At 37.5% G+C, this 11,944-nt stretch overlaps 1 protein-coding gene across 1 annotated transcript; it reads left to right on the forward strand.

The window, feature by feature from the left end:
• Positions 1 to 233: 233 nt before the first annotated feature.
• TDO2 (tryptophan 2,3-dioxygenase) lies at positions 234 to 11,899 on the forward strand. The gene is made up of 12 exons (XM_015860968.3): positions 234 to 342; positions 680 to 785; positions 1,735 to 1,825; positions 4,031 to 4,101; positions 5,171 to 5,298; positions 6,914 to 7,100; positions 8,039 to 8,146; positions 9,060 to 9,171; positions 9,291 to 9,348; positions 9,642 to 9,721; positions 10,247 to 10,337; positions 11,138 to 11,899. Exons 1-12 carry the CDS (start codon positions 308 to 310, stop codon positions 11,289 to 11,291), a joined length of 1,221 nt encoding a protein of 406 aa, XP_015716454.2. The 5' UTR covers positions 234 to 307; the 3' UTR covers positions 11,292 to 11,899.
• Positions 11,900 to 11,944: the final 45 nt, after the last annotated feature.

Here is an 11,944-nt window from a genome sequence, read left to right on the forward strand (position 1 = left end):
AAGCCATACAGCAAAGTGCACAAAAATTGTGACGTATGGGAAAAGGCAAGTATCCCAGCCACTCTCTTTTTGCTGCTTGAAACAAAACATAAGAGAGCTAAAACCACATGAACTTAATGACCTTTGTGCCATGACAGTTTCTGTAATTATTGAGTAGCAGGGATGGGCTAAGAGGATTTGGGGGGTTGGTCTACACAGGGAGATAAGGTTACATATAAGGCAGCTGTAGCAGATTTGGGTTAACTAACAGAGTTGTTGGTTTTTTTTTTCCCCAGAGCACAGCTAAGTGAGTTTGGACCCTGGAACCATGAGTGGGTGCCCCTTTGTGGGGAACAAATACCTGTGAGTTCCTCTTCTCTTTATTTTGTTTTAAAAGATATAAATCTAATGTAAATTCTGAAGAGGAATTAATGATTATCTGTAAATAGAAAGGGATTATCTGTAAAGGAAAAGGGATAGTATGAAGACCCTTCAGGAAAGGGCTATATGATGAGCTAGATTTAATGCTATTAGCTATTACTACTGTGACAAGGTGAGTCAGATGCACTTTCTCATAAGATTGCTTTAGTGGTTCATTTTTTCATTGCTTGAGTTTTAGGTGTATCTGTTAATAAAATGACATATATAGTGATAGTTCTTGAATTAAATAATTTATATATTTTCTTACTTTTCTTCTCAGATATAAATTTAGCAAGCTATCTTTGAAGGATGAAAAAGATGACAAATCACAAGAGGGAATAAATAAAGCCAGCAAAGGTGGGCTTATCTATGGAGATTACCTGCAAGTAAGTGTGATGAGTTGAATTTTACTGTCCTGGATGTTCAGAAGACTTGAGCCAGGACACAAGACTGGCACTTCTTCCATTCGTGCACTGGCAATAGTTAGTTGTGCTGGCAAACCTAAACTGTGAAGTGATGCAGCACAATGTTTTATTTGATCTGATAATTTTCAGTTAGCAATTTTACTGCAAATTAGAAGGCTGAATGCAACTTCCCCAAATTATTGCATGAAACTCCTTAATATTTGGCTGGAAAAATACACTGCAGTAACGTGGGGTGTGAAAGGAAAACAAACAAACAAGAAAAAAAGCCAAAAGACAACAAGAAGTAATCAAGAAATAAGTAAAAATGTCAGAAGTAATAAGATAATTTAGGCACTTCCTTTTATTTCGTGACACAAGAACTGAAGTGAGTGGAATTACTCTGCACTTGTGAACAAGAGATTAATTTGTTGACATATAATAAGGAATCTTGCAAAGATTTCTTTTAAAGCAGTTGTGAGATAATGAATTTGGCTCCATCAAAATTACTAATGGCAGAACTGAAATAACTCATTCAGCCTCAAATTAGAGCTCTTGCATAGTTATGTATTATATGGTTACACAGAATTTTTATATCGGAACTCTCTTGCACTGAATATATCAGTACTGATATAGGATCTGGAGAATAGGCTGCATATATTGTTTTCTCCTTTTTTATGTATGCACTTTAAAATCTTAAAGTGATTTTCCTAACTTTTCTACTTGATGTACCTGAACGTTCATTTTAGGCAAGAGTTTTTAGGTTTTTTTCTAGTTAGAAAGAAACTCTTCTTTTTAACTGCTCATACTACCTGGAATATATATATATACAGATCTATATTCATTAAATATAAACTCTACACAATAGGAACACCAAGTCTAATAGCAGAATTGAGAACTTTACAGATAATCTTTTATTATTCTCATTTTTAAGCTGAACAAAATACTGAATGCCCAAGAGCTACAGAGTGAAAAGAAAGGAAACAAAATCCATGATGAGCATCTTTTTATTGTGACACATCAAGGTAAGTAGGTGAGAGGACTGGAGCAATGGTTGTTTGGCATTCTTGCTGTGGGAAGTTATTTAACATTGACAAGTGCTACATCTGATTTGTTTTCACTTTAGACCTGGTCACTACCAGTACTCTGTCTTTTTATGTGTGTTTATGTTTGTATATATCCCTGAATTATTTTTTTTTTTTTTTTTGAGGCTGTAATGGACTCTGTGCTTATGAATTCATAACTATAACATTCAGATATAGAAAATCAAGAGTTTAGCAACTTTCTTTCTAGAGAAATTAAGGTGGAGAAATTATTCCTGGCTTGAGTAATAGGGTAATAAGAATCACAGAATCACAGAATTACCCGGGTTGGAAGGGACCTCAAGGATCATGTAGTTCCAACCCCCCTGCCTAGCAGGGCCACCAAACATACACATTTACTAGATCAGGTTGCTCAGGGCCCCGTCCAACCTGGTCTTGAACACCTCCAAGGACGGGGCATCCACAACCTCACTGGGCAGCCTGTTCCAGGACCTAACCACCCTTCTAGTAAAGAACTTACCCCTAACATCCAACCTAAATCTTCCCTCCTTCAACTTAAAACCATTTCCCCTAGTCCTGCTATTATCAGCCCTTTCGAAGAGTTTACTCCCCTCCTGGATGTAAGTTCCCTTCAGGTACTGAAAGGCTGCAATGAGGTCACCCCGCAACCTTCTCTTCTCCAGGCTGAACAAACCCAACTCCCTCAGCCTGTCCTCATAGGGGAGGTGCTCCAGCCCCCTGATCATCTTTGTGGCCCTCCTCTGGACCCTTTCCAAAATCTCCATATCTTTTTTGTACTGAGGGCTCCACACCTGGACACAGTACTCCAGATGGGGCCTCACAAGAGCAGAGTAGAGAGGGACAATCACCTCCCTATCCCTGCTGACCACCCCTCTCCTGATGGAGCCCAGGATCCCATTTGCTTTCTGGGCTGCCAGAGCGCACTGCTGGCTCATGTTAAGTTTCTCATCTATCAGGACCCCTAGGTCTTTTTCAGCTGAGCTGCTCTCAAGGACAACTCCTCCCAGCCTGTACAGGTGCCTGGGGTTCTTCCGGCCCAAGTGCAAAACCTTGCACTTTGCCGTGTTGAACCTCATTAGGTTCACCCGAGCCCAGCTTTCCAGCCTGTCAAGGTCCCTCTGAATGGCATCTGTTCCCTCCACCGTATCAACTGCACCACTCAGCTTGGTGTCATCAGCAAACTTGCTGAGGGTGCACTCCATTCCCTCATCGATGTCATTAATAAAGATGTTAAAGAGCACCGGTCCCAAGACAGACCCTTGAGGGACGCCGCTCGTTACCGGCCTCCACCTGGACATAGAGCCATTGACCACCACCCTCTGTCTGCGGCCTTTCAACCAATTGCTTATCCATCTAGTTGTCCACCCATCAAATCCACCTCCCTCCAATTTGGAGATGAGGATGTGATGGGGGACCATGTCAAAGGCCTTGCTCAGGTCCAGGTAAATGACATCGGTCACCTTCCCTTCATCCACCAACGCCGTCACTCCATCATAGAAGGCCACAAGATTAGTTAAGCATGACCTTCCCCTGGTGAAGCCGTGCTGGCTGTCTCGGATCACATGCTTGTTCTTTATGTGATCAAGCATGTTGTCCAGGAGGATCTGTTCCATAATCTTCCCAGGCACAGAGGTGAGACTCACCGGCCTGTAGTTACCCGGGTCGTCCCTGCTCCCCTTCTTGTAAATGGGAGTGACGTGACCCTTCCTCCAATCATCCGGGACCTCACCTGACAGCCACGACTTCTCAAATATGATGGAGAGCAAGAAGTTTATTGCAGGCAAGCTTTATGTATTTTGTTTTGTGCCTTCTCGGAAACTTCAATCCTCTTTAACCATTGAGAGGCATTAGAAGCCAGCACAATGGTTAGATATTCCCTAACGGCTCATACCCATGTGGTTCGCAGGCACTGATTGGATGACACTTTCCTTTTGTTGGTAGGAAACCTGTAGATGTCATTAAAGATGTAACTAGCTCTGGGTTATAATGGAATGCCGTAGTCCTTTTGCGGAAGTTTTGGGCCTGAATTTTTCTCTTTTCCCTTTTATAATCTATGTTCTGTGCATCTAATATCTGATGTGGAAAATATGATCTATGAAGTTCGGTTTATGTTATTGATACTAGTTTATTTCTAAGTTATTTCTAACAACGTCATTATTGTTTTAGCTTATGAACTTTGGTTTAAGCAGATTCTGTGGGAGTTGGATTCTGTTCGAGTCATCTTTCAGAACGGACATGTAAGTCCACTTTCTCTTGCCTCCCAACCTGATATATATCCTCATGATATGCACAGAGATAGATATCAGGAGGAAAAAGGATTCTGCCTATTGCATAGATGCCTCTCCAAGACCAGTTTCACTGGCCAAAATACTCTCATACTTTCCTACTAGTACTGGAAAATTGCAGAAGATATTTTGGGTATATTTTACTGCAGAGAAGTCATGCTCAGAGGCAGAACTGAAAATGGGCTAACAGGTATATTTACACTGACGTGTCAGTGTCTGCCCTTGTTCAAATTTTTGAACTCTACATAGAATTCCTTTCATCTAATATCTACTACACGAAAGCAAAACTATTTGCAGTAGCTGTGTATTGTGAAATCCAACAAAAGAGCAATAACCAAAATCATAATGTACAATTGCATGAGAATTTTGTAAAATGACAAATATAACAGAAGCATTTTAAACATCTCTAAACATTTATCCAACACTAAACACACTTCATAACTATTGATAACAAGTCTGACCTAATCAGACTTGATTTCAGAAAGGATGAGTCATTTTTTCATATAATGATCAATGAAAATGTTCTTTGTTGTCCTCTGCAGTCATAATAATGTTGGCTTTCTTAAAATGGTATCGAAATTTATTTGACTGTAATCAGTTCTTAATAGAATAATTTCTCTTTATTTATTTTTATGATAAATGAAAGCTATCTTACAATCAGAATTTGAAATGTCAGTGTTAAAGTTAAAAGCAAAGCAAGATGATTAAGAAAATAGTTTTCATAATTCATTTTTTATAGTTTGATATTTTCTGGTTGTTTGCCCTGGTCTGTGAGATGCACTTACTGGGATTGAGTGAATAGGAATCAGAGACAGAAAAACGGATTTAAATAATTGAATATTATACTTTCAGTTAAAATCAGAGCTCTATTCAATATGAGATTGTTCCCCTGTTAGGGATTTCATGTGAAAAATGACATGAGAACTATCATGTTGCACAACAGTGAAAAGACCTGAAATAAATAAACAATGTAAAGAGAACATAATTTTCTGTATGATCATTGTATTTATTTCTTATTAAGGTAAGAGATGAAAGGAACATGCTGAAGGTTATTACTCGAATTAATAGAATTTCAATGATTCTGAAATTACTTGTGGAACAGTTCTCAGTTTTGGAAACCATGACTGCATTGGACTTCTTTGATTTCAGGTAAATACTTGCTATCCCTCCACAGTAATGCATGGGGTAGTAATTCTCATCCTTTGAGCTGGTTGTGAATTTAAGCAAGGGCTTGCACGTACCCTTCTAGTTTGTAGTATCTGATTTGCTCAACGGTATGAGAACATAAGATCATAGAATACTTTGTGTTGAAAGGGACCGTTAAGATCACCTAGTTCCAGCCCCCCTGCTATAGGCAGGGACACCTTCCACTGGACCAGGTTGCTCGCAGCCTCATCCAACATGGCCTTGAATGCTTCCAGGGAAAGGGCATCCACAAGCTCTCTGGGCAACCTGTTCCAGTGCCTCACCACCTTCACAGCAAAGAATTTCTTCAGAATATCTAGCCTAAATCTGCCCTCTTCCAGTTTAAAGTCATTTCCCCTTGAACTATTTTTATACTATCTTGGAACAGTGTTTCCTAGCTTCCCAGTGTTGCATCAAGTGGTTGAAGTAACATTGCTTTCTTCTTATTTCTCCCAAAATCTTTTGCTCTCCTATAGCTGCCCAAAATATTGCTAGGTCAACTTGTTTGTAGCTCATCTGCCTTCTGCAAGGACTGCTTTTGGGATCAGTTGGTTTTCCTCAGTTCTTACTTAGCATTTCCTACATCTTATCTCACCACAACCAGCTCCTTCCACTAACATTTGTGACAGCTTCATATGCAATTCAACATCTGCCTTCCTATTCTGTTTGTGTCCCTGACCTGCCTGACTGGTGTGCTTAATGCTTTCCAGAATCCTTCCCCATTCTGCATTGTTTTAGTACCATGTTTCCTAAGAGAAAAGTACAACTCGGCTTCCACTGGAGGTTTGGAACATCTGTGTCTTCAACAGCAGGAGAAATACATGAGCTAATAATCTTTTGAGGAATCATTGCTTCTGCTTTTCAACAACATGCAGTATTAATATGTAATATGCAGCAAGAAAATGCAAAAAAAAAGATGTAGTACCTGTTTGTGGTGTTTTTTTGTGTGTGTGTATTTTCTTTTTTCCAAATCTTCTTTTTGCAGTTCAGTGTGTTACAATTACCTAGCGATGTGGAATTTCAGATCAATTTTATTAATTGGTTAATATAATGTGTTTGCACAATTCAGCCCAGAAAGAATCCCATCAATGAATCCTTCAGAATAATGTTCTGAAAAAAAATTTAGTAGGTTTTACTTACTTCATAAATATCAATTGTTCTTGTGTATAACAAGCCTATTTAAAAGGCATTTATTGGCACTTTAGTGATATTGAAATTTTTCTGATGTGCATTTGGGGTAAAGCTAATTCTGGTGTCTGGAAAGAAAATGATATTCACTAATTTTTCTTTTGTGAAATGCATACACAGAGCTGTCATTTGAAAACACAATATAAACGCGTGCGTGTGTGTGTGTGTATATATATATATCTATCTATCTGTGCATGCACAGAAATATCAACTTTCCTTTCCTCTCCCCCCCCTCCCCCCAACTGCAAGAGTACCGAAAATGGTCAATTATCTATTTGATATTCTTCAAATATGAAACATGTAGTTATTTCTTCAGCTGAGAAGCAGAGAACTCCATCATGATAAAATAATATCCTGTATTTTTATATGTTTTTCTCTTCTATTCCCAAAGAGACTACTTAAGCCCAGCCTCAGGTTTTCAGAGCCTGCAATTTCGTTTGCTAGAGAACAAGATCGGTGTTCCCCAAAGCCTGAGGGTCCCCTATAACAGAAGGCATTATCGTGATAACTTCAAGGGAGAGGATTATGAACTACTGCTGAAATCGGAGCAAGAACCAACGCTTCTGCAACTTGTGGAGGTAATAGCATTTGTCTGATATCTTGCTTAAATGTTTTACCCTTTCCCTTGAGAATGTCCTTCGCTGTTATCAGTGATAATCTTTTCTCCTTCAGAGAAGCAAGAATGCTGACAGGTTTCCAGTGAACCACATTTTGAATTCTTAGCAAAATTATTATGAAAGAGTATAGTATAGTATAGAGTATGAAAACTATGCATCGCTCAAACATGGCAGTTTCTTTAACTCCCTTGTCCTTTTCAAATGCAAACTTAACTTTTAAAGAACAATGCAAAATAAACCTCAGTAAACACATCCATGTCTGTAACAAAACTATTCTCTATGCTTTCATTCAATGACACCTGCTATAGAATGCATAAGAAATCTCTGTAACTTTCCTTCTTTTCCTGATCTTCTTTGGATAAGAAGGAGCTAAATAATATTATCTTTAAAAGGAGTTTGACCATGCAGAGAGACATTTTGTCTTTTTTCTCCTTATTTCACTACTGTGGTTAAAAGGAAATCAAAGAGGCTGCTGATTGCTACGTGCATTTTGATCTTATATTATCACATATTCTGATGGAAACCAATGTCAGATGGTGTGATCAGTATTCATACCGACCAGATAAAAACTCACTACCAACAAATGGTTCTACAGAGATTTATCTTAGTTTATCCTGTATATGTGGAATAAGATTGTTTCATCTGTCTACAAGGGAATAAATTTTAACAAGAGAACATTTGTCCTCTAACTGATAATTTAACTTGTAAACTATGGGTGTGTTTGCATGAAACTATTATACAGGTGCAAATCTTCCATGTGGACATCTTTAAGCCAGTAATTCGCACCTATGTGGGTATTAAACCAGAACTATAGCAGTATAATTTATGTTGCTATAAATTATAATTCGAGAGTATTGCGTTTTCATTATGAATTATTGAACACATTGTTATTGTTAAAGTCATGGCTGGAAAGAACTCCAGGACTTGAGGCAGAAGGATTTGATTTCTGGGGCCAATTTGAAGTGAATATTTTAAAAGGACTAGAAGAGGAATTCGCCATACTACAGGTATGTTCTATATGCAGCAACAGTTGGAAATCACGTTCTTTTAATTGGCATTTTGGCCCACTCCTGGTTATTCACTTCATTTAATCCTTGTCAGCCAGTGTTTGCAAGGAGCATAAAAATTACAAACATTACTAGGAAATCTCATTAAGTCTATAATTGGACACCTAGGAATACCTTAAGCGTGTTCTATGTGGATTATTTTGATCACAAAAGAGAAGGGAAAGTATAACAGGAAGAAAATCAGTTTTACTGAAAATATGGGTGCTTTCATCTGAAGTTCAGAGTTAAAACTCCACAAAGTTCAGGCCTATTAATAGAGTGTCATTATATACTGACCGCAACTAGTATATGGTGCTTAGTTGTTGTGCGATCATTTGAATTACACTGGCAAAGAAGCAAGAAAAAAAAATCTCCAAGTGCTGTAAAGCTTGTAGGTATAAGTACATTTTTAATGGAAGAAACACTATAACATAAGAATACATAAAGTCCCTGAGAATATGCTTACAACTTTCTGATTTCTCCAGCTTTTCTATTTAAGTTTTCTAACTCATAGCTGCGCAGAGTGTCCTCTTTTTTTGCCCTCAAAACAAAGACATAAAATAAGTAGACTTCAAATTAAGATTACCTGTTCTGAGGCCTCTAGGACTAAAGAAAAGTGATGTTAGTTTGTTTGACCATTTACTCATCTGAATCGTGTTGTATTTAATTGCACAGTTTCTGGTATACATATGTTTTTTAAAGAACAGTGACTTGCCTACCTTGTTTGAAAATACAGTTCTTACACTTGAAGTGTAAACTTATAGAGTGTTCAGATGAAAATGGAGGTTAAATCATGGGCTATTCAGAAGCCTACTTTTTCCCTACTTATTTCTAAAAAAAAAATAAAATCTTCTTTTTGATTTAAATATCAAAGGCCAAACCAGAATCAGAAGAAAAAGAGGACTTGTTATCTGAATTCCAAAAGCAGAAAGATATATTACTTTCATTATTTGATGAAAAACGGCATGAACACCTGCTTAGTAAAGGTACAGTATATTAGTATGCACATTTGTGATTATTCTGTATTTATCATATCTAAAAATTCAAAATAGCTTTATGTTTTCAGGATAATCAGCAACAAATTGAAGATATTTGTATTTTTCAGGAGAAAGAAGACTGTCTTATAAAGCACTGAAGGGAGCTCTAATGATCTATTTCTACAGGTAATCTTATAAGATGTATCAAGCTATTTTCAGTGCTTACTGGCAGCTGGAAAGGGGAAAACAAACTGTTCTATGAAGTGTCCTAGAAAGTTTTAAAGTACTTTCCAACAAAGAGGGGCAAAAGACAGATTAAAACTTACATGGTCTAAGTGCTTGTTAGAATATCTACTGGTGTTTCAAAACCATTTTGGGGGGAAAAAAAACACACAGTGAGTGTTGTTTGTTGCTGAAGTGACAGTTTAATATGTAGCTCATCATGAGACATCTTACTGTACTCTCTTTCATTTTTCAAGAGAGGAGCCCCGTTTTCAGGTTCCCTTTCAGCTTCTTACCTCTCTTATGGATATTGACGTACTCATGACAAAATGGAGATGTAAGTTCTACCCTTTTATGGAGATACTCTTTTAGATGCAAGTAAACTGCTTTACTTCACACTCTGAGACTTATATCTAGAGTTTTAACATTGAGCTTCTGAGCTTGTCCTTTAAAAATAACATTTACTTTTTTTCTACTTTGGCCAAGAGGAAAAATGAACAGCTTCCTGTGATCAGTAAATACATAGATGAAGCTATCACTTACAGGATGTGCTTTAAGCTAGCTAAAAAAAATTTATTTAAGGGATAGCAAAATATTTTCTCAAACCCTCATCATGATGACTGTTCAAATGGAAATATTCCTTCTGCTCTTTCCCTGTTTAGATAACCATACACTGATGTGTTAATTCTGTATTAACATTCATTTTATGTTAACTGACTTATGCCACTCAGCTCCTACATTGCTGAAGACCTAGTAGCTCATCTCTCTGTGATCTTTAATAATGCAGTGTTCACCTTGATGTGACCCTTTGTTTATATTTTAACACTCGCTATGTGCCCTACCCTTTGTATGTATTGTTTAGATAACCATGTCTGCATGGTGCATAGAATGATTGGCAGTAAGGCTGGCACAGGAGGTTCATCAGGCTACCAGTACTTGCGCTCAACGGTGAGGTAAGAATAATGCATTTCTTCCTTTTACCAACCTTGATACTGTTCATAGTTGCTGTACTGCTGGGAGATAGATTTCGGACAGCTCACTAGAAGTTAGAGAGCTGTCATTCCTCTTTTGGGACTATATTGAGAATTTCCTCACCCTGCCAGTTGTATGTTTACTTATCAGGCTGACACATGTGATTTCTAAGCCTTTTGTGGCAAAGGGCTTTGATCACTCATGCAAAATGCACTTACAGTTCTCAGTCAAGGGATCTAGGCATTACTGTAATAGGAAATAATATCAAGGCTGCACTGCTTATCTTGTGTGCTTTCCAGCCCAAATTAATACACGATGCAGGATGAAAGTTAGTCCCATCTGCTGTGTAACAAATGAGTTTCTTGCTGCAACCACTAACTATATAATCTAAGACACATAAACTTGGTAAATACCCCCTGGATGCGCATGAAAAATCAGAAACATTTCTTTCTATTGGATGAAGCAGAGAAGGAATTTAAAACAGAGGAACTGTCTTTTTCTTAGTGGATGGTCTTGAATTGAGCACAGAACTCCCTGAATGGTCAGAGCTTTACACAAAATTTTGAGGATTTCAGCAGAAAGATGCAGCAGTATTTCCTTTCCTGCCTGCTGTGCCATAGAAACAGTTGGACTGAACTTAAACTCTGCAATACTACAGAGAATAATGGTCAGTGCAGAAACATTATTAAATGTATGAGGGTATGATTCCTGAGGATTTCAAAGTTGTAGCTCTTCCTTTAGCACAGATGGCAACATTAATTATTCCAATTGTCTTTTTCAGTGACAGGTACAAGGTGTTCGTGGATTTGTTCAACCTTTCAACATTTCTAGTGCCAAGACACTGGATACCAAAGATGAATCCAACTATTCATAAATTCCTTTATACAGCAGAATACTGTGACAGCTCCTATTTTAGCAGTGATGACTCTGACTGAAGATTCATTCTAGACTGGTTGCTGCAAAGAACTTCAGAACTTTCACCCTGAGTGGTACTATTCCTGACCTATAGCAACTGTCCTCATCAGCATGGGTGTGTAAATATTTATTTATGTATGACAGAACTAGGTGAATACTCCACTTCACTTATAGGAGAAATTTAATTGTTTATAGAAAAAGTAATCTTGCATTGATTCATGCTCTATTAAAGAAAAAAAAATCTGATTCAAATTAATAGTTAGCTAATCTTGAGTGTTTGTTTCTGAAAATCTATACTTAGAGACAGGGAAAAACTATACGGATTATTATCATCATGTCTTATATGTACATATATTTCTATTTGTCAGTTTATGTAATTACCTGATGTTAATTATTGAGTTGAAGATGTAAATTCTCATCAGCAGTACAGTTCCAAAAGGAATTTCAGTTTAAGATCTTCAAAGGCTGGATTTTGAACAAATATTGGATCCCGAATCTGTGGAAACCCAAGTCTCTGGAATTTTCTTACACAAGAATATAAAGGCCTGTATTAGAAATACTTACTGTTAGGAATAGCAGAGATGAATGCCTACTTCACACTTCAAATAAAGCAGCATTCTAGTTCTTCTTTCGTTGTCTTCTAAAGCAAGCGTAACATTCACACAACAATGTG

Source organism: Coturnix japonica, chromosome 4 (genome assembly GCF_054131305.1).
Source record: "Coturnix japonica strain WE chromosome 4, WE-NBRP24, whole genome shotgun sequence".
In the NCBI taxonomy this organism is placed as follows: Eukaryota; Metazoa; Chordata; class Aves; order Galliformes; family Phasianidae; genus Coturnix; species Coturnix japonica.

What these genes read in the sequence shown, in the direction of transcription:
- TDO2 (XM_015860968.3), top strand. Translation starts at nt 308, where the DNA reads ATGAGTGGGTGCCCCTTTGTGGGGAACAAATACCT. An exon ending in TCATCTTTCAGAACGGACAT is followed by an intron (nt 4,102 to 5,170) that starts GTAAGTCCACTT and finishes TTTCTTATTAAG; the next exon opens with GTAAGAGATGAAAGGAACAT. An exon ending in ACTCATGACAAAATGGAGAT is followed by an intron (nt 9,722 to 10,246) that starts GTAAGTTCTACC and finishes TGTATTGTTTAG; the next exon opens with ATAACCATGTCTGCATGGTG.